The following is a 22,317-nucleotide window of genomic DNA, read 5'->3' as shown; positions in this document are numbered from 1 at the left end:
AATGACGCTTCATAAACAAACTCTTATTGTGAAGGTATAACCGGATATAATCAGCGTCGCTACATCTAACTTGCTAGAATTCAGGCGAAGCGGGGGATTGTGAACAGACCAACAAGCCTGGAAAACCGCAGCGGACTACAACAGAATTGTCCTTACTGAATTAGACGGGAAAACTTCCTCTGCAGCCACCCTTCGTGCTAAAAAAGAATCGCCATTTAAGTTTTGCAAGGTTAGTACGGATCATTTTGTTTGTGGAGATTTTTTTGTGGTTGATGTGCGGGTTTGTGTATGGAGTTACTTAGTTGCTACGCACGCTGTCGCAGGTTGTGTACTCGTTATCACGGTGAACCTGCCCGGCTTTGTCCAAACGCGAGACCTCTCGGGATTGTCACGGTGACGGGAGAATCACTGCAGCGACAGTTTGACATATTGAGTCCAAATTGATGGGTGGCATGCGCCTAGTTATTGCATCGTGTTTTTTTTGGGGGGGTGCTCGTGCAGTCGTGCCTCCCTCGAGGTGCTTGTTCTTCGGCTGTCCTTCCCTCGCCTTCGGGCATGTCTACTCGTTGCGCTTTGTTACGAAATCACACGGATTGAAATGCTTTGTGCTGTATTGCTGTTGTCGGGCTGGAGGCGATCGTGATTATCACGGCTATCCGCCTCAAGCTTTTTTTCCTACTGGAACTCAACCCACTTACATTGAAGACCTCAAGATACTTGTCTGTTTTTTTTTTTTTTTTTTTCCCCACCGCCCATTTCCTAATGTTTATGTCCATTTAGGCACCGAATAACCTGCAGTGACTGATTGAAATGCAGCTGCAGCAATATAAGAAGCACATGTTGGAGTCTGCTTGCCACATCTGTTTTGAATGAAGCACCGGGACAAAGGCTGTCCGAGTCCCACGGTGTTTATGCAGCCACAGTGGCTGAGCTGCAGATGTGTGCAGACAAAGGGCACAGGTTCAGGATCCCTACCTGAACTGCACAGCAGTTCTTGAGTGCATTTTAATCTTCAGGAACTAGTTTAGTTTTGTTTACCTGTCCGTTTTGTAAACAGGTAGGTGAAAATCCGCTGCAGATGCACCATATTTAAAAAAAGAAAAGACATGGGTGACCATCGTATAATGTAACTTTGTAGAAATGAAGAGGCCAAGCATGCTTGCTTCAAGTGGTTAGTCCCAATTGAACTTTGGTGTAAAACAATACACAAGGAATTCAATCATCAAAACATATAATTTTGTGTAAAGTTGCGAACTTAATGCTAACCTACAATGTGAACAATACTCTGCAATGTGGAAGTAACAAATTTTTAAAAAGCAAAATAGGCCTGTAAATTGTGAAAACCTCTAAAAATATATTGTTTAAAAATCTGTGATATAGTAAAAGACAGATGGCCATTAAAAGTGGCGTTTAAACTTGAGGCAATTCAGTCTTTTAGAATTTCAAATTTTAATCTTCAATTGTCATAATAAACATGTTTGTAGTATGTTTTTGCCAAATACCTGTCTAAAATTATAAACATAAATATTTCCTTGGCTGTTAAATTTCACAGTCAATGAATAGGCAACACTTTTTGTATCAACATTAGAAAATTATCTTTCCCATAATCCATTCCCTTTAAATTAACTTCAAATTCCCAGGAAGCGAATCAGCGTAAAAATGTGCTTTACAATGAAATATAAAGACATTGAGGCTTTTTTTTTTCCTCCCAAACTGTTGTTTACACTGAACATCCCTTACGTCTACAATATTTGTTGACAGGGATTAATTTTCCCTGACAATTCTAATACTTGTTTTCCGGGCCCTGCGGAAATGGACACCACAGCAGTTTTATTACTGAACGGAGATTTATTTGTTTATCAGTCTTAAGATTTGATTTCATTTTCTGACCACTGGTCAGTTGTGATTTTTTTTTTTCCTCCTCCTATGATGTCATCACGACTGCTCAATTGTTCTGTTGGATGTGAATGAAATTTCTTAACATCACTTTGCGAGTCTGCACGCTCGTGCCAAGACGGGGGGTTACGCGAGGATCCTCCTAACACGCAATTCATTCAACTCATCAGAGAGCCAATGTTCCTTGAGAGAGTTCATCGGGGCATGATGCTGTATGTGTTCAAGCATGTGTGACGACCGAGAGCGAGAAGCACACTTAAAGCAAAAGGGCGTTATGTAATAACGTGCGTGATGCTCACAGTTTGGAAACAAGGCCTAGACGGCTCTCCCCACTGTAGATCTATTCCTGGCTGTCAGTCTGAGCTTCAGAGTGTCTGCGCATTTTCCTCCTTGGGCCCCTTTTATAGATTTAGCGGCATGTTCTCACGCCTCACTAAAAGCACCTGCTTTTGCTTCCTACGCATTAAGGATGTCGATCCTTAGTGGCTGCTATTTTTGGGTGGGGGGATCTGATCTGAGTGGCGCAGTGACTCACGAGTTGCTGCAGGAATGTCTCGAGTGTTTATCGGGTTAACTAAAAGCAAACTCCGGCCTCAAGTTACCTGTGCCCTGCCTTGAAATAAAGGTTTTTAAATTTGATGAGATTCCTACATGTGTAATTATGTGAAGATGCAAAGCGGGAGGGGGGGTCACGTGATGATGGCACGCAAACTGTTATTTTGGGATGCCGGCAGGAATTCTGCTCTCTAAAGAGTCATTGTAGTCATCGGATTGCATGCGCCGTCTGCATGTCGGATCACGTTGTTATCGCATTTAGCGACCGCCACACAGGGAGATCGTTTACCACCACCAAGGCTAGTTGGATCGGTTACCAGAGCTATCTGGTGACTGAGTACTTCTCTGGTTAATGCACAGTATGTTTGGAAGTTGATGCTCGTGTTACAGGAGAAGGATTTTGTGCTCGTTTGGTTTTATTGAAAGTTGGGAACGGCGTTCCCTTGGAGGAAATTAAGAGAGATAATAATGTGGATTAAAATTGAGACAATTTTTATTCAACAAATTGAGTTTTCTACCCATCCTTAATTGAATGGTATTATTCTGAATGTGTTATGTTAAATTGCAGCTGTTGACATTAAGCTGTGTTATTTCTCGCAGTCCAGAAGTTCCCTGGTCAGACATGAAGAGCCCTCAAGGCCTGGATCGCTGAGCAGCTGAGGTCGGCGCTAAAAACACTTGTCCTGGCAGCCATGGCGGATAGAGACGGGCTCGCTATTGCCCCGGGACAAATCTATGTCGAGGTGGAATATGATTATGAGTACAAGGCCAAAGACAAGATGGTCACCATCCGGCAAGGGGAGTGCTATATCCTAGTGAAGAAAACCAATGAGGACTGGTGGCAGGTACGGAAGGACGAGGGCACGAAGGCTTTCTACGTGCCCGCCCAGTATGTCCGAGAGGTGCGGCGGCCTCTGATGCCCCCCCAAAAGCCACCCTCGAGGGCCAAACCTACCGTTTTGGATATCTGTCTGCCATCAAATGAGAACCTTAACCGGCCGCAGCCAGAAATGTCCAGCTTTGGGCGTCCGTCACCTTCCTCCACGCCGTCACCTTCCTCAGACCGGGTCACGCCGCCAGCCCTGCCCAAGGATACTAACCAAAATTTGGGGAGCCCCCATAATTGCAAGGTGGTGGCCGAACTGGTGCTCCTTCACAACAACAACAATAATCATCATCTGGCCAATAAGTCGACTCCGCCACAGACGGGAGCTGACTCTCCTCCGATGAAAGAGGAGGACAACCAGAGTAGAAGTTCAGACAGTGACAAGATGTCCCCTCAATGTGACCTACCAGGAAATGGGCTCGGCAAGCTCCGCAACGACTCGGAATCGGGCGATGAGCTCAGTAGCAGCTCAGCAGAGCACATGCAGGTAAGACGTGAAGACAAAAGAGAATTATTCTACTTTCACGGCATTAGACAATTCGGCCAATTTGAAGCTGAAAAATGTCTCGAAACAATTAATCGATTGTGAAAATTGTGACAGGTGAGTTGTTGATTACTTGAGACACTGATCTGCTCAGGAATTAGTCTTAAGCTAACTGCTTTACTGGCAAATTATCTGTCAATGTGAGTTTATGTTCTATGTCGATGAAAATTGGGCAATTAGCTAATTACGATTGATTACTCTAAGTTTGCTTATACTGGAGAAACGATTTCTTTTCCTGACAGGTAAGTCCAGCCAAAGCCAGTCCTTGCAAATGTTGTTTCATGTCTCTATTGAAATGTCCTTGTTTTTGAATTAGTAGAAACTGAGTTTGTAGAAACTGGGTAGTCGAAAAATCCAGAACTGCCGACATAAGCCAATTTTTTTGGGGTGGCTTATTTGGGCAAGGTCAGCTTGTTTGAAGGCTCCCAATGCTTGCTTGTGCTCTTTGTTCCACGGGCAGCAGAAGCCTCCTCCACCATGGTAGGAACAAAGAGCGGCAGGCTTGAATGGAAAGTAGGTCATATCAGAGGGAGGATCTGTCTGTAGCCCCCCAGTCGCTCACTGCGGGGACCACTGTGTGAAAGAGGCTGTGTATGGATGTGTCAATGTCACAAAGTGAAGGAAAGTGAAAATGGACACACTCTACAACGCCAGGTCATTATTTACATCCTGCAAACGATCCCCAAGGGCCGAGAAAATAGATGTTTTTTCTGTCGTACGCCAACCATTTTGAATTCCACGCCTGTCCAACCACTTGTGGCAAAATAAACACATTTCCCTCACAGCCATTTACATTTGCATTTCAGCGCTCTTTTTTTTTCCCAGCCTTGAATCAGGTCGGATAAGAAGCAGACGGCTTGGGCTAATACCGGGATGTAGATTTTGCGGCAGGTGGATTCTACTCCCCCCCCTTCCTTCTCGGTCCCGCCTTTCTTAGTCTCATGTTAGTTTGCCCTTTTCGGGTTGTTGCCAGGCAAGTGAGCAACTCTGCAGGGAAAACCCCTTTTTTATTTTATTTTTTAGGCCTCCTGTCATTGCAAAGTCAGTCACAGATAAGCTGCTATGACTGGTAGAGTTGGCTCATCCTTTTTTACATGTTGCAAATTATACAAGTGTGATTCCAATGTGTTCATCATGGTACTTTTTTTTTTCCAAAGCACGGTGACATAATGAATGGCCACACTGTTCCCTGTGGTAATGCGTGAGAGACCACATCATCTTTTTCCGCTCTCATAGATGTGTCACCACGCAAGTGGGAAGATGTGGTGGTCCAAAGTGAGTTTTTGTCTGTGGCTCTGCCCTATGGAGCCAGTGGTCAGCCATGCACTTAGTCATCCCACGATTGCGATTGAGGCGGCGCACGACCTTGAGAGGCCAACCCCCCAACCTCGCCGCAATGCCGTCTCACACAATCAAATTTCTAACAACCACTTCTGGCCTTTCACCCTGTTTGTCTGTCTCTCTCCAGATAATTTTCGGCCTCTATCTAAGGGCCTCATGAAAATGCTAAACAAATCAAATATGCAATATTTTTATGAGCAGCGTGCGTGAATAGACTACTCGAATAATTTATTGCTGCTGCTTTAAAGCAGTGACTTCCATAATTACTGGAGAGTGTTTTTCCTCTTGTGAAGTGCCGGTCTTTTGAAACAAACGTGACGTCTCCTGGGAAGCGTCTCGCTCCACTGTATGGAAGCAAGCTGTTCCTAAAAACGCCAAAATAAAAATGGTACGGTTTACAAAAATCGGTTCCTTTGGCAGAGCGGCTTAACCAAGTTCCAAGAAGTCTTTCAAGTGAGGTCAAGCAAAATACATACTCTTACATAACGGCCCAGTTAAAAAAAGATATGACATCTATGGATGTCTTGTCTGCTGTCAGTGCCCCCTGTAATCTCTCCGTTTAGCCAATAGGCTTACTGAAAAGGAGGCCCGAGCTTGTTTTCCACTACATACTTGACATTCTTGCCTTGGTGCCTACACACACAGAGTACTGTACAGTGAGGAAGTCAATGGAAGTTCGTCCTCTCCTCCAAAAATCAGACTCCAGCTCGTAATCTAATCCAATATCAAGCCGAGCCAATAGTGCATCTTTTGTTTTCATGTGACTGCTCCATGGTCTGCTCTCTCAGTGAAGGAAACGGACATCCTGGTCTGCTCTCGGACCTTGTGTCTACTTTGTCCGACCTCCCCCCTGTCATTTCTGATCTGTACCTCCGTGTTACCGCAGGAGGATCAAGTCGGTAAGCCCCCAGGGGGTCAGGCTTCAAGACCACCTTAAGAACCGATGTTGACAAATCGTGCTTGGAGAATCCTGTCTGTTTTCTAGGGTTAAGATTCTTTAACACCTTTGAAAAAGTGCGTATATGGAAAAGATTAAAACCTCTCCGGGTTAGGGTTAAGGTTTGGGTTAGCTGTATTCAATTACTTTTTGCAATTTAGTCATGATATAAACCAATCAGTCTTGTTGTCCATCAAACAACTCTCTCCACCAACCAGTCGAGAGGCAGCCTAATGTTGATTTAGGGATCGAATAATGGCAAAGCATCGCTCGCTTTCCTCTCAGCCCACATTGCGCTATGTGGGTCAGTCAGTCCCTCTCCTGTCTCTCACTGTGGATCTTTCTGGGCCTGACTCACTAATGCAACTCGGTGAACTGGCAAAGCATGTATCCAGAGCAGGTAAGAAGCAGTTGTTTATCTTTCCTAAGCTTCTTCCCCTGCCCTCGCAATTCTGATCCAAAAGACCTTGTCGGTATGGATATCAGTGTAACAAATTTTTGGCAGTGGGATGCTGGCACATAGCTATGTGAGAGATTTATTGAGCTCATTTCTGGCTTTGTGAATAATTCGGGATGCTTGAAGACACCAGGTGCTCAAAACGCAGTTATGTAACTGATGTTCTCCGAGCCTTTTGAGCACCTGATAATAAGCCTTCTCCCCCACTGGCCAACTCTTTGGGTGAGTAGATTTGTGACTTCTACATTCTCCCTTGTTTTGCTTACATCACGAGATGGGGGAAGTAATCCAGCAACTGTGTTTGGGCTATGGAGGCTTTCTCCGCATGGTTGAGTCGTGCCAAGCTTTCTTTAGTGGTGCCAGAGTTCTCCAGAACACAATGACTCTCAAGCCGACTGCAAACTTCTGCAGCATAACTGTTATTTCTGCACAAATCCAATTAGAACACGACATGTCTGCTTATTAGGGGGGTCTTCCTGTTTTTGGAGACACTGCGTGTCTCGCACGTTTCCTCAAAACTGACCAAAATAGCTGATGGTGCTACGACCGGGAGGTTGTTCAGAGCCATGCACCACCAGCCATGGGATGGAGAAGCTTACGGCCTGGACAGACCCCCACAAAACCCTCTCACCCGCCTCACACGCGTACTACTAGAATGCAATCTTCTTACATATCTGGATTAAAGGTTTGTGTACAACACATTCCTGTGTTAAACCTCTCTGTAACCCCCCCACCCCCCTAAAGTCAATCATGCACCACAATCTTTCCTTTATATGGTCCGTTACTCTCGATGCTATTCAGCCGCTTGCCAATAAATGCATTTTAGGAAGCGTTATATTTGGTATTGAAAAGATGATGTAACCCAGGTGGAATATTAAAATTGTCTTTGTGTGTTTAAGTTTGTTTTCGGTAACGTGATAGGGAGAAATGATTATTTCATTGTGTCGTATGTGGTCTGTTGACGATGCAGTTCTTTTTTTTTTTTTTTTTTCTGATTGTGATTGGCTGTATAGATGACAAGGCATCCTTTTTTGGCACGGACTATTCTCGACAATAGCTTTATAGTAGCAGCTTACTGGAACTTTACTGCGGTTGGCTAAAAGGGGAAAGGGCACGAAGAGGGGAGGCCCGACCAGCTGCTCGGCTGACCCATTTGAGAATGTGTATGCTGGTTGTATTCACATTGTTTTGGACTTGAAGGTAAATCTGTGCTAACCGGTGATTTTTGTTGTTTTTCCATTTTGGTCCCTTTGTGCGCCTGAAGAGGGAGTGGACCAAAAAAAAGAATGAGTTGACCCGACTGCCTGCTGCGTTCTGGGTTTTCTCCCTCTGCCTGTGGCAATTCCATTTCCTCGTAGTCGACGAGCTGTGAACATGTCAGGCGGCTCAGTAGGGGGTCCGTGCTGACAGCCTCTCGCAGCTGAAATGTGCCTGTCCATAAAATAATCCATTCTGTCCACTCAATTTCATTACCATTTGATTCCATTTTCTTATTGTCAATTCCACAATTTGAGATTACAATGGTACGTTCGGAACGTTGCTACTCTGATTTGATCGATCCTTTTGTTCTTTTCCAAACTTGTAATTTGATTCATCACTATTATTATTGGAAAACCTTTTTTTTTTTCTTCAAACACTGAATCCCTTTTCAAATCAAGTATATTGTTCCCTTTTTTGTTGGTAATGAGACTCATCCATCCAATAGTGTACGAGTGCAAATGGGGCGTGTGAACCATGGCATTATAGCTCCAGGGTCACAAACTCTGACCTTTTTTGACCTTGTGACTGAACTTTGGCCACCTGTCAAGCAATCCTCTGTCTTTTATTACTTTTACATCTTCATCTGCTTTCTCTCTCTATCTCTTCTCCTTTTTTCCCATCTGCGTAAGGTAGTCAGGTCACTCGACTAATGAGTGTTCCCATTTAAGCGCCATTGTTCTAAATAAATCTCTTAAGATCCTGTAATCAGCCACCGTCGTCTCTTCTCATCTGTCGGACCAGGTTCTGAATGCGGTAAGGTAAATAAGCCACCATAGCCTTCTTGACCCGGTTTGGACATCCTTAGTTATCAGAATAGACTTTTTTGGACCATGTTTTCCTACCTGAGGAGCCCACATTATATCGTAAGTAGCAATCTTTCTGTAATGGCCACGGAGCTGCTTAGTGAATGTGATATACGGCTTAGGCTGCTTGGCTGAGGTAAAAGTAGAACAGGTGTTGGTCTTGTCACAGTTTCTTAGGACTGAAGTTCACTTGAGCCCCAGTCTTGGGTGCCGGGACTAGTTATTCATATAATCATTCTTGCAATTTGGTAATTTTTTTGCTGTGCTTTGTAGTCATACCATCAATCTTTATTTTTGAAAGAACCCGGAATTGGTTTTGAAAGAACCTGGTTAGCCAACTTTGATTTGTCTGTGACTTCCATAAGAGGTTGATAGTTCTTTGTGTCAGTGTCTTTCAAAGTAACTGATGGATTGTACCCTTCACCTGACTGCGGGGCAAATGCAGTTCAACATGGATGCTCCGCTGATGAGGACTGACTTTGTCAGCAAGCAGCGCTGATATTGTGTGATGTGACAATCCCTTGAGGTGCTAGGTACTCAGGTCTGTGCAGGTGATTGTGTTCACTTCTTCAGCTTTCTTCACAGTAGTCACTAAAAAGCCGGAGAGGCTTTTTTTTTTCCAAACCCTCTACGAATTATTTACAGTAATGTTCCTCCACAGACACAACAGCTGTTAAGGTTGCCCTGCTGTATGTAGTTACTCTCTCCATTGTTTACATAAAAAGTCCTTACTATTGTTTTAGTGTGTACCAAGAGCCCTTTTGTCCCTCGCTGTTTTTGCAATCACATCACCCCACACTATCGCCACTCGTATTTTATACGTTGCCACTGATGTCATCATACCATCCGGAATGTCCTTGAGTGGAGACTGACTCATCAGTTCCAGAGAGCCAATGCAGTGGACTACAATGTATCAAAATCCTTTACTGTCACTAAATAATCAAATTCCCCCATCCTAAGACTGCCAGTTTCAGCAACCCCCCCGTTCTGCTTCTCGCCAGCCAATCAGCAAAATAGGGAAGGGACCTTGTATAATTGGCTCAAACCAATCACGCTGTAGGCTTTAGGTCAGGATTAGTCATTAACTCTCCAGGCTTAAAAATCTCAGCTGTCTGCTATGGAGTGCTGCTAGCTAAGTCTGCGTCCACTTCACAATTTCTGCCACAAAGAAAGAGACAAATTAATAATAATAATATAAAAATATATATTGCTCAGGATTTATTGAGCAATATAGCATCAACAGGTTACCATTTTTTTAAAGCCCATGTTTAAAGTAATTCCTATTCAACAACAGCACCGTAAACTTTATCATGTCCTGTTCTTCCTTTTTTTTTTTTTTTTTTTGCATCATTGTATGAGGAACAGATTGCTGTGTAACTCTTTCATCCTGCCCCCCCCCCATCTATGTCTGTCTGGCTCTTTTTTTTCTCACTATTTGCAGAACAGAAGGTACTTTGTGACTGTTAGGCTTCCACGCAGCTTTAAAGATGGAGTATGTTCCAGAAAGGGGAGAGGAAAGTGTGCGAGCAGTGACTCCCTTCTGTGTTCATCTCCAACCTGAGACATCCCCAGAGAAAAAATATTCTAGCATAGCTTGTGCATTGAACTCATTTGCACATCTTATGGCCCACACATTCTTTTTTATTTACTGCTTGACAGTAGGTTTGAATCCTTGGATCACAAACGATAACACTCTGCTGCTCACTGATATTCAGATTCTTTTTTAGTGCTTAAAGGATGTCTCCATATGCTTAAAAAAAAAAAAGAACATAAGTTATAGAGGAGGTGTCAGTTGGAATCTGGCTCACTTGCGTTTGATTTTACGCTCCAGCTTGAGCTGAGCCCCCAAATAGAAGCTGGAATCTTTGATCCATTGGCTGCCTCTGAAAAAAATGTGAACATCATGCCCCAGATTGGATTTGTTTGCTCGAGTATATCTTACTGCCGAAGTGACAGCTTCACTGCAAGAATGTTGTGCTCCCTGACCAACAACAGCATGCCCATATGCACGTATCGTATGGCTGCAGGCTCCCCCCGTCCTCAAAATCTGTCCCTGCTCGCATCTCACGAGGAAAATCCAATTGGATCGACGCCACCGACAAAATGCTCAATTCCTTTCTGCGATTGACATAGTTTGTTTCATTCCCGAGTCTTGAAGTCTGTCGTAGCCAAGCAACAGCAGCAGTGTGCTGACTGACATTTTAATGCTATAATCTATTACGCACATCGCAGTCAAGTTGTCAAACGCCCCGATCTGTGAAATTAAATTAGCCGTCGCCATCCTGCCGAATCGAACTGAAAACCTGCTGAGTCACTTCCAACATTTTTTTTTTTAACTTAGGCGCCCGAGTCACGTCTTTCTCCTCGCAGATCCGTATTTGCATGGAATTAGCATTTTTTATTTCAACCTGTTCCATCCTGCTCCATTTTGTGGATGGATGGTGATGGCTGGAAGGTTGCAATATGCCACAAATGCCGTGATGGGCGACTGGGCCAATGTGGTCTGACCGTTGTTCATCGAGGTGGAAATGTAGGTTAATCCGGTCATATGGGCGAGACCATCGTACCTCCTTGAGCGGAGAGGAGGCGGTGGGGCGTTGTCCGAAGCAAAAAATGATCAACAAGGTAACCTCGAAATGCAGTTGGAGAACAAAAGCGGATTTTATTTATAGAGAGAATCCACAGAAGTGAAGGACTGTGCGGTAAAAAGGACAATTTAGGACAAAGGGAACCAAGTGGATTGATGTAACGCCAAGGAGGGGGTGTCCCCCTCCTCCCCTCCCTACGTTTGCCTTTAAACCTGCAGCAAAGTGGCTTTGTTGACCGAGCGTCTCCATAGCCACAAAGCCCTCATTCAGCAATGCACCTCTCCAGCCGGGGCCACCACTCTTCCTTTAACCAGTTTTCATCTAATTCAATTACACAATCACATTATGCAACACAGTGAGAGGAGAGATGAACGAACGAACGCGTGCTCCGAGCTGTGACACCGATCTTGGCACCGCCTGGAACCAGAGACAGTGGACCTTTCACTTAAACACGAAATGTCATTTTAATTCTCTACTGTGTGGGGAGAGTTCTGAAACAAAAGTGATCATGCTTTTCGGTGCAGTTGCGTCTTCGCGGGTATTGATTATTTTTGCTCATTTGGAACTGGCATGCTTGGAACAAAGTGCTGCTCTCACAATGTTTCCAGGGAGATGTGGGTGCGGGGCGGGCTGCATGTGCTAATTTCACCCGCTAGCATCCACGCTAGCTTGGCAATCATACTGAGCAGTAAAGGAGAACTTGAAAGCACCGTCACTCATGCGGACCCCCCCGTCTTTTCTGTGTCTCCCCCCAAATATTCAATTCATCATGCATAAATGATGCACCCAAGATGGAAGCCCCTGCCTATCATCCACCTTTTGATGCTTCATGCCACACCATTCACGAGTTAAGCAATCCATTTATTGTCACTGCAATCCAACCAAAAGCAAATCCGGGAAAATACTGCAGCAAAGTGACTGAATAGTTTCGGCTCTTGTGCAAAGTGCTGCACTAGCACCACGTGTCTCAAAGGCTGCCACGGTGATGCAGCAGAATGCTTTGCCATGTGTGCATATATAGAAGCCCCTCCCACTCAGGACGGGAACCCTCCCCAGACCTTTAACCCCAGCTCTTGCGAGTCCCCAAGTGGACATGTCCGAGTACTACAAACACCACTGCCCTTACCTTGACCCGTTTCTCGCTCCTCTTTACACCTGCCCTCAATCTGACTCCACCGATGCCTCATTTCCACTTCCCACCTTCCCCCCCTTTTCACATTCACGAACCTGTCAGAGACCAGTCGTGTCGATCAGCTGCTTCCAGTCCATTTAGCAGCATCTCGTTTGTCTCGAACAAAATTGTCGTCATAAACGAGGCATGCGAGGTTGATGTTAAACCACCCACTCAAGTGACCAAATTTGGTTCTTCACCCCATAAAGGGCTGGCTAATCCTGCGAAAAAAGGGATCTTAATATTTCAGCACTGTTTCCTGTTGTGCCACCGCAGTGTGCACTCGAGAGATAAAGCCGTTTGCTCTCGGCGCTTTTTCGCTTCCTTCATTTTCTGTCTCGCACCGCAGCGCCAGACGCTCGGGTGCGATTGAAAAAAGGTGAAGGCGAGGGTCATCGTGCTTCCCGTCCCGCTTGGCAGCCACCTCGCATCACTATGCGGCGTATATTCAGAGGTTACAGGAAGGCCGGGGAGGATGATGATGACGTATTTGTGAGGATCTCTGGATTCAAGGTGATCTGAGGAAGAAATGAGAAATATTTTAAGATTTTGTATTGCTGCTAAGTGTTGGTGTTAAATTCTTGCACTGCTTTGTTAACAAGATACCTGATGCTGGAATCAGCCTCTAACCCCCTAAGGCAATTTTCACAAACATCCACAAGAGCCTTGATCATGAGATGAGCTGTAGCCATGGAGACGATGCTTTCTAGCTTTTGTGAAGTGACCTTTTAAACGTTGCCGGGGTTTTGATCCTGAGAGAAAAACACATGTTGGGTTTGTAGTATTAATGTGGTATTTGGTTTCTCTATGCATGTTTTCTGGAATAGTGAACAAATAATGTGATTAAGAGACGATTTGAATTTTGCTTTCCTCCTCCAGGCTACATCGCCTACGGGTCCGGGCAGGTCAGACTCACCGGTCTACACCAACCTCCAGGAGCTTAAGATTTCCCTGTCCAGCCTTCCGCCCGTGCCCTCCGCCTCGCCGCTCCACATCCACGGCGACTGGGAGACACACAAAGACCTGAGTGGCAGGCATTTCTACTATAACCGAGCCACGGGGGAGCGCACGTGGAAACCACCACGCACCCGGGACACCAGCAGCAGCACCAGCAGCTTCCGGGGGGAAAGCCAAGCCTCGGCGGAGAGTGAGGTAAGTGAGGCCAAGGGGGGGAACACAAGCAAAGCGTCATTTATTCTTAACAGTCCAACAGCACCCTCATGTGGTATTTTGCTGCATTACATTAATATTTAATGTGAACACCGCTTATTAGCATAATAATACTACCAGCATGGGGCTCATAAATTAAAATGCAAGCTGGGCTCTCTTAATCCATCAGACTCCAACTCAAATTATGACTGACTGAATGTTTTAATGGTTTGATAATAACAATCCACCCACAACATTATAATGACTTGCTCCCTTATTCTTTTGGATTCTGGATAATGCCGACTCGACAACATTATAATGATTTGCTCCCTTATTCTTTTGGATTCTGGATAATGCCGACTCGACTGTTTTGGAACAAAAGTGGACTGAATTTCAGACTATTTTACATGTTTTTGTCAATAGCTGCTTTCCTCGGAGGAAAACTGTCTCAGCACCCATTCCAGTGTATCTGACAGCCAGTACGGGTCGCCCCCTCGAGGCTGGTTTGAAGAGCTGGATGAGCATGGGCACACCCTTTACGTCTCCGAATACACCCAAGAGAAGGTAAAGTGTCAATTTAATAATGGTGGCTGACTACTTACAGGCCTTTGCTGCCTCTTTGTAGTGGATAAAACACATTGATGAGCAAGGCCGACCTTACTACTACAATGCCGACGGATCCAGGTCTGAATGGGAACTACCCAAGGTAGGTATTCATGAATGTTACCTTTCCAAATGTTTGGATAGAAGTATCACGGAATTAAAAAGTTTCTATGGTCTGATCTTCTCTCCACGCAGTACAACATGTCCCCTCAGCCCGGTGAGGCCCCCAAGAGTCGGAGCTTGGAGAGGAAGCAGCCGGACCCAATTATCATCACCAAGTGGAGGCACAGCACGTACGTCCTTGATCTCAACGACAAGGTATGGCGTCCTGGAATTGGAGTCAAGTCAGTAAAATAGTTTGTTGTGTTCGACTCAGACGCTTTACGGTTGCTTGATTTAAAATCTTCCAACTACTGCTTAACCCAAAAGTAATTTACTGTGCAGTGCATACCTTCCTAATAAACTAAAACGTATCTCAATAAAAATGAAATTTGATTGGATCACAATTATTCGAAAGCTAACAACTAACAGCACACAATCTTCTGTATGGCTCAAAATTCAAATTATTTTCTTTCTCTTGATGTAACATGCAAGTTCGCAACCCAATGTTCTAATTCCATAGCAGGTTTTTGATCCACCTTCCTCTCCCTCTCTAACCTTCTGACTTCATTGGCACCTGTAGTTTGCCTTATAGTCTTCATGTGGTGCCTCTTGTTGTTAGGAGTGTGCTTCGGCGCCCAAGCTGAGCTCTCCCGACTCTGACTCGTGCCCATCATCTCCTAAGCACCCCTCGACTGTTAGTATCCCAGCTTGCATTGTACTGCACCACCACCACCATCATCATCTTTTTATTCTTCCCATTCACTTCTTTATCATCTTCAGCATGTGACCATCTCTAGCTTAACCACAATACTTTTTTTTTTTTTTAAACCAATATCCACAATAGAACCTCCAATTATGAATTGTGTGGCTCTTTGTGTACAGGTGTGTGTTTGGAATCTGATTTGCTTCTCTGTTCCTCCTTAGCCATCAGAAAAGTGCGGAGTCCTAAATGTCACCAAAATCACAGAGAATGGAAAAAAAGTCAGGTAGGAAGCTTTGACGTGCAGACTTGGAGAACTTTGCTGTACATTCTCAATATTTTTCTTTTTTTTTGGGTACCCAGGAAGAACTGGGCATCCTCGTGGACGGTTTTACAGGGTTCCTCCCTCCTCTTTGCAAAGGGTCAAGGTGGAAGCACTAGCTGGGTGCGTAATTACGGGTCCAGGTTCCACCAAGCTCTCTCTTCTGAGACTTCATCGCCAATAAATAGTGTCATCCTCCGTTCATTCCTTTTTTCCCCCCTTCTCCTCCTTCCTGAAGTCTTATTACCGCAATGGCTCCATCCCCGAGCTGCTCCTCACTCTTCTTAGCAACTGGAAGCAATCTGTCAAGCCCCGTCCTGCTGTCTCCTATGTAAACTTTAGCACCATAAAGACTGTTTTGGGCTAGCGTGTGTTTCATTGCGTGCTAACAGTTCACCTTTAACCTTTATTAACCGGATTTTTCAAAATAACGCCACGCTTGACTCAGGAGAACTCGTGATGTGATTTTTTAGCATTTTAATATATATGCCGCTTTGTTTTTAATTTTCAAGGGTTGAACTGTAAAAATAATATTTCTGAAGCGGAGGTGGTGCTAATGTAGAAAATAATTGTGGCCATTTATTCTCATCTGAGCAACCTGACCCAATAACATTATTAACAATGATTTGGCTGCCTAACAAAACAAGTAATTAATATATGTGATCTAATTAATTCAATTTAGCCCTTAAGCAGCACACGTATTTTTCAATTAACTCCTTGACTTGATATTTTTTCTGTTCCATCTCTGTGGTGTCATCGCTTATATCGCGTCACTGCTTTTCAGAAGTTTGGCAGCAACCAGTCCAAGCCGGAATTTTCCGTCGATTTACGCGGGGGATCCGTGGAATGGGCCTCCAAGGACAAGTCCAGCAAGAAGCATGTCATTGAGGTATTAAATATAGACACAAGTTGGCTCAGAAACTTGATCTTAATTTGATCTTTTCTTAACTTGGCTTCCTTAGCTGAAGACACGTCAGGGGACAGAACTGCTGATCCAGTCTGAGATTGACAGCGTCATCAACGACTGGTACCGGGCCCTGACCGAGACCATTAACACACATGTGAGTTGACTTGGTCAATAAGGTGGGATGGGTAAAACTGAATCTAACCAACTTGTATGAAGGTGTGGGAGTCAGATGAGGCCATCGAAGACGATATGCCCGACTCTCCAGGAGCTGAGAAACAGGACAAAGAGAAAGACTCAAAGAAGAACAGAGGTGAGGCCGACTGCTCACACCTATTTTTATCTTAAGCCATGCCTTCACATTGTTTTTGATTCTTTTAGTTGTGATGAAGACCTCTATCAGCATGGACTCATCCGACCAGAAAAAAACTCGGGTAAAGCTCAAGAAGTTCTTGACACGCCGACCGACCTACCAGGCGGTCAAAGACAAAGGCTACATTAAAGGTAGCTCGAGCACTCGAGTAGCAGGCACCATGTTTGGAAAAACACTGCAGGGAACATCAACTTTTGGTTCATCCTTCAGATCAGGTTTTTGGCTGCAGTTTGAGCAACCTGTGCCAGCGGGAGAACACATCCGTGCCCAAATTTGTGAAAATGTGCATTGACCATGTGGAGAACACAGGTATGATCCACCTCGTCATCTGTCTATTGAAATATAAAACTATTCCTGCCAGATATATCTATCATCTTGAATAGTTCAGGATGCACTCCCATTGTTGTCCTGTAGGTCTCAGTACTGATGGCTTGTATCGAGTCAGCGGGAACCTGGCGGTGATACAGAAGCTCCGTTTTGCTGTGAACCATGGTAGGGCACAATCATCTGTTGACATGTCTGGTCTTTCTTTTCATACCGGTCTCATCCAATTTCCTTCCCTCCATCAGACGAGAAGGTGGAACTAGATGACATCAAGTGGGAGGACATCCACGTCACGACAGGAGCACTCAAAATGTTCTTCCGGGAACTTCCAGAACCTCTGTTCACTTATGGATCCTTCAGCGATTTCCTTAATGCAATTAGTGAGTAACAGTTTTATTCCACCTGATTTATGTTTCCAATATGGCCACAAGGTGGTGCTGTACGCATATGAATTCCCTCACCGCCTGCCTGTATTTGTGCTCCAGAATGCTCTGACTACAAGCAGAGAGTGAACTCAATCATAGACTTGATAAAGAAGTTGCCAAAACCCAACCACGACACAATGCAAGTCCTTTTCAAACATTTGCGCAGGTAAGATGCATCATAATTTCCAATTTATGGTTCATAAATTTCAGAAAAGACCAACTTAAGAAAAAATCACAGTATTTATTCAATTATAATTAGTTGGAAGTATGTTTCAAGTTAAAGCTTATTATCTGCAGTGTGAAAACTGATTTATTTTTAATTTTTTTTACCCAGCAGCAGCGGCATCATACGTTCCCAGTGACATTTGCCTAGCGTTCCCATTTGCATTTATATGGCTCTGCATTTGCTGTAATTTAGTACCTATGAAGTAGCGGAATTTACAGCGTGACATTCAGTGTATGGAGGACTACGTTATATCAAGCGGGCGGATTTGATCTTATTTTCTCTCCCCCATAAATATGTTATTGTTTTGTGCATCTGCACGAAAGGATGTAGCTTCTATTTAAAACCACTATTATTGCTCTACTCTCGCCCGGAGCGTCGGCGGCGTTCCGAGCCTTGTCCTCACACTCAATCTTGAGCCTCCAAACTGGCTTGTAATCTTGTTTTTCTAGATGAACACCAAGTTGATTCGATAGGTAAACCTTACCCGTGTCCTCCCTCAGGGTGATAGACCACGGCGAAGCCAACCGCATGACCACCCAGAGCGTGGCCATCGTTTTCGGACCCACGCTCCTCCGGCCCGAGACGGAGACGGGCAACATCGCCGTCCACATGGTCTACCAGAACCAGATAGTGGAGCTCATACTGCTGGAGTACGAAAGTATTTTTGGCAGGTAGATAGAAACGGCCGCCATTATTTTGTTTTTTTTGACTGAACTCAGTGTTGCTGGGAAATCCGACTCCCCGTTTTCATGAGCGTTTACACAAGCATTACCAGGCATTGCACTTATAAGTTGGGGAGATAAATTTAATTTGAAAGGCAACAGACCTTTTCAGATGGACGATAACCTTTCAGATGACCTCGTGATTTGAATATTCAGGGTCGATAGTTTTTTTTTGTTGTTGTTGTTTTTGGTGCCGCAGTCACTGATTCCGATGAAACCTCCTTGTGTAGGAGAGCGTTAATGGATGCTGCTCCAGTGGCGTGCGTTAAAGGCAGACTCAAACCTCGTAATGTTGCCTGAACTGTGTTGGTCTTCTGTGTTGTGGCGCTTCGGTTGTGACGCCAGTTATGCCATAAATCGAGTTTTTTTTGTTGTTGTCGTCTTGTTTGTTTTTTGCACTTGGATAAACTGGAGCAGTGTTTCACATTGTGCCCCATGATCCCGCCCCCACCTCACCCACTAAGTGTTAACCAGATGGAGAGCTAAAACAGTATTTGTCGATGGGAGTGAATTAAAACCTGCACAGAAGCATCTTTCGTCTTGCCACTTTGTAGAGAAACGTGTCGTGTCGTCACGTCAACGTGCTTCGGTGAAGTCTACGCGGTCTGTGCTCCTTTTACAAACCCAAATCTGACGATTCGGTTTGTCCAACTCCGAGGTACTGCGGTCGTTTTTTGAACCACAACCGGGATTTTGTGTCGTAGGGGTGCCGAACCTACGCTAAGCTAATGAAGTATTCCGACAAGGGCGAATATAGCAAGAGTGCTCGTTGTTACAAAGTGTTCCGGGATTTGTGTGTACAGTTGATTTTCCAGTTTGTACATTTGAATTCAAAGATGACAGAATGCAGATTGTGAAAAAGAGAAGAAGAAGAAAAAAAAGACTGTTCCTTCTGTTCCTGCAGTGTTTACATGTGATCAGCTGCACATTTGAATGTAATTTTTCAAGCTAACTGCTGTTTGTGAAATTGCTCTGTTTAATAAAAAAGAAAAACCAAACAAGAAGGTTCCCGTCCATTTCCTGTCTCAGTGATAAAAAAGCACGGCGTGGATGGAGACCATAAAAGTAAAAGACACAAAAGGTGAGCCGGCCGTTCGACTTCAATCAACTCTAAAGCTTCAGCTCCCGCTCTGCCTTAATTACATAATTGAATTAATCTACTCAACGCTAATATCCTGGTTATCGAGCGGAGTGATTAAGCTTTCCTGTCGCAATCAATTATTTTCCTACCTGTTAATTATGAAAAGCACTTTAGTATATTTCTTGATATTTCTGAAATGTATGGCAACCTCTGCCACTCACCCTCCATTAATCTCCATGCTTCCATTTTTTTTTTGTCATTCCTCCGCAGGTCATTCGCGGCTGCCGACCTGAAGGCTGTGGATTAATTGATGTCTAATTAGGTAATTGCCAGTATGCCAGCTTTGATTAAGAAGCGCGCGGCTTTGGAGTGCTGAGTAAAGCTGCTTGATGTTAGCCCCTTGCAGAAAAGCTTCACTTAACTCTTTATTTATATTGACTTTGCTTGGTCGCCTTGTATGTGCACTATGTTGTGTTTAAAAAAATAACTTATGACATAAACTGACCCTAATAATAATAATAGATTTAATTTCTTTGCCAGGTTTTTATACTCATATGAAAAGTAAAATATAGGTCAGTTCGCTTAATGCTAACATATAATGCAGAACACTATAACTGAATTAGCATAGGTGTTATAGTAATTTAAACCGCTTAAAATATATTCACAGGCATTTTTCTGATCAATGAGAATGTGCACCAAAAGTTAGACCACCCCTCAGGCGCACAACTCTAAATTCAGTCCTGCTTGTATACTGCTAAAAATCATTCATCATTTGTTTTTGTGTCACAGAAAAACAATTCCCGTTTGGCTCTTTCAGACAACGCACCAGTGAGAAAGAAGAAGGCAACTGAAAATCAAGAAAAGGTACGGCGGCCCTTCCGCTTCCAAAAGGAGCCGTAACTGTCTCGGATAAATAAATAGATAGCATGAAAAGGAAGCATTATCCGTCACGGAGCGCTGATACAGTCTAGCTTTGTATTTATTGCCCACTTAATGGACTTGATTGCATTACTGCCGGTAAGGAAGGGAAAGAAATCCACTGGCGGTGAGAAGGTACTCTCACCACCTCGCAATTACCTTATGTAAATCCTGTCCTGGAATGTTGATCCACTGCTATTTAAAATGCATTGGATTTCCATGGAAAATGATCCACTCCTGCCGCCTGAAGCTCATTAATAACATCGACGAGCCGGCCTGACATTTGGAATACTTACATGCGCCGGCGTGCGTGCAACAATGCGGCCTGTACGGTAGTTTGCCATGCGCTCGAGGATGACGGGAACATTGGGAAGAAATATGGCAGCAGTAAGTTACTTGGGGAGCAGGAATGGACAAATAAGTGACGTGGTCCTTGATATGCGACCCTCAAAGTGACTTGAAGTCATTAAGTGACTTGAATCGGCCGGCCTAGTATAACGTGCCTTTTGCATTTTCAAATCTTTTTAGAATCAAGCACCCGGAATAAGCCGCAGCTCTGAGTCATCCCTTAAAAGGTAGCGGTGAAGGTATCGAGCTCTTAATCGCCCAGCGGTTAAAACCATTTTGTCTCTTCACACAGCCACTTTGGCGAGTGCCCACCTGCAAATAAGGCAGGAGGGACGTGGGGGGAAATCACCGCGCCCATTAATCTTTCATGTTCCATAATGGCATGTTCGCATTACCTGCCCGCACCTCAGAGCCAGCGTCCAGATCGGGCCGGGAAACTACCGTGAGCATATGGAGCACTTCAAACACTCTCAGCCCAGACTGCGGTCGCGCCCATGAATTATAGAAATGATCTAATTGTTTTCTCATTTGGAAATTGTGAGGGCCCTCCTTTTTGGAAGCACGGCACGAAACGCAGCGCCGCCAACCTCCGACACATTTGTTGATTCTAAAGCGGGCTGTCCAGTTAAAACAGAGCCAGACCTGAAATTTGGGTTCAGGGGATTGAAGAGGGACTTTAAAGAGCAACGGCGCTGATCGGAAGGCACCGGTGGTTTGGACACACCAATGCGGCTTTTGGCAGACGTTCGGTTGCGGCTCATCAAACATTCAGCGGCGGCTCGCTCCTGCAGGAAAAGAAAACATAAAAAAAGCGGCGATAAGCCATACTTGTGGCTTGTAAAGTTACGGGCGGAGAGCGGAGAAAAGAATAACAGAAAGGTAAATAAAGATTTATGCCCGGTTTATAAAATACCAAGTCTCTGTAATGGAGAACAGAGAGTGCCATCTAGAGGAGCCACAAAAAACAGTGGTTCATGAAGCAATTTTGAAGCTTCATTTCCCCATCACTACAAATCATGTTTATAGTTGTTCCGCAATTCCGACTCATGCAAAACATCTCTCCTCACCTCCACCCCACTTTGTCTCATTAGCACTGTTAGCTAGGGAATGATAACGGAGCATGTTTTCCCCTGGTACCTCCTCCCCCCCCCCACTGAGGCGCTAATTAGGACATGTCTTCAACAGCGCCGTCTGATTGGAGGTAAAGGGCCGAGCGTAATTACACAGACCGCCCCAATGTTGTCGGTCTGGAGAGGAAAAGGCCGGGCCCCCTAAACACATCATGCCACAATTCAATTAAAGGTTTTAATTAAAGTCCTGACACATGGACGAGAGTTGTGATTTGAAATCAATGCAAGTTTTCTTTCTCCTCGCCGCAGGTAAACCTTTGAGCGGGCGAACTCGACTGCTTTGCCAGCGCTCAAATAAGCTCATTGGATTTGCTCCCGTGCCAACATCTTACTTAATTAGCCGGCACACTTTTATGGGCATAAATCGCTTTTACATCACTGCCAACGGAGCGCACCGCAAAGTGGGTCGATCATATATTATGTTGATCTTTCTTGGCGCACTTCAAGCCATACATTACATTTGAATTTGTCGAAGACGCCGGAGGGCCGCTGGCATCCTTCTTCTTTGTTGTGCTGTCAGCGCTAATCTCTCCCCAGGGGTCTCGGCAGCAG

The 22,317-nt window shown here is 44.6% G+C and overlaps 1 protein-coding gene across 5 annotated transcripts; it reads left to right on the top strand.

Annotated features, from left to right (window-relative positions):
* The first annotated feature begins 64 nt into the window (after positions 1-64).
* arhgap12b (Rho GTPase activating protein 12b) lies at positions 65-19,289 on the top strand. Of its 5 annotated transcripts, none has more exons than XM_088362912.1 (18): positions 65-229; positions 3,052-3,824; positions 13,318-13,590; positions 14,011-14,151; positions 14,213-14,293; positions 14,386-14,508; positions 14,912-14,986; positions 15,217-15,278; positions 15,356-15,437; positions 16,099-16,203; positions 16,277-16,375; positions 16,438-16,531; positions 16,600-16,722; positions 16,802-16,900; positions 17,006-17,083; positions 17,161-17,295; positions 17,401-17,506; positions 18,067-19,289. In XM_088362912.1, exons 2-18 carry the CDS (start codon positions 3,144-3,146, stop codon positions 18,239-18,241), a joined length of 2,532 nt encoding a protein of 843 aa, XP_088219038.1. In that variant the 5' UTR covers positions 65-229; positions 3,052-3,143; the 3' UTR covers positions 18,242-19,289. The 5 variants fall into 5 exon arrangements, with proteins under 5 accessions (XP_088219038.1, XP_088219041.1, XP_088219043.1 ...); XM_088362915.1 differs by having other exon boundaries at positions 16,102-16,203; positions 18,067-19,288; XM_088362913.1 differs by having other exon boundaries at positions 72-229; positions 3,057-3,824.
* The last annotated feature ends 3,028 nt before the right edge of the window (positions 19,290-22,317 follow it).

Source organism: Syngnathus floridae, chromosome 20, assembly GCF_059516105.1.
Source record: "Syngnathus floridae isolate MCC-2025c chromosome 20, RoL_Sflo_1.0, whole genome shotgun sequence".
Classification (NCBI taxonomy): domain Eukaryota; kingdom Metazoa; phylum Chordata; class Actinopteri; order Syngnathiformes; family Syngnathidae; genus Syngnathus; species Syngnathus floridae.
This window is presented reverse-complemented; position numbering and strand designations above follow the sequence as displayed.

Excerpts from the sequence above, each read along its gene's own strand:
- arhgap12b (XM_088362912.1), top strand. The coding sequence starts at position 3,144 with ATGGCGGATAGAGACGGGCTCGCTATTGCCCCGGGACAAATCTATGTC. Across the intron at positions 14,509-14,911 it reads TCCTTGATCTCAACGACAAG|GAGTGTGCTTCGGCGCCCAA; the intron begins GTATGGCGTCCT and ends TCTTGTTGTTAG. Across the intron at positions 17,507-18,066 it reads CTTTTCAAACATTTGCGCAG|GGTGATAGACCACGGCGAAG; the intron begins GTAAGATGCATC and ends GTCCTCCCTCAG.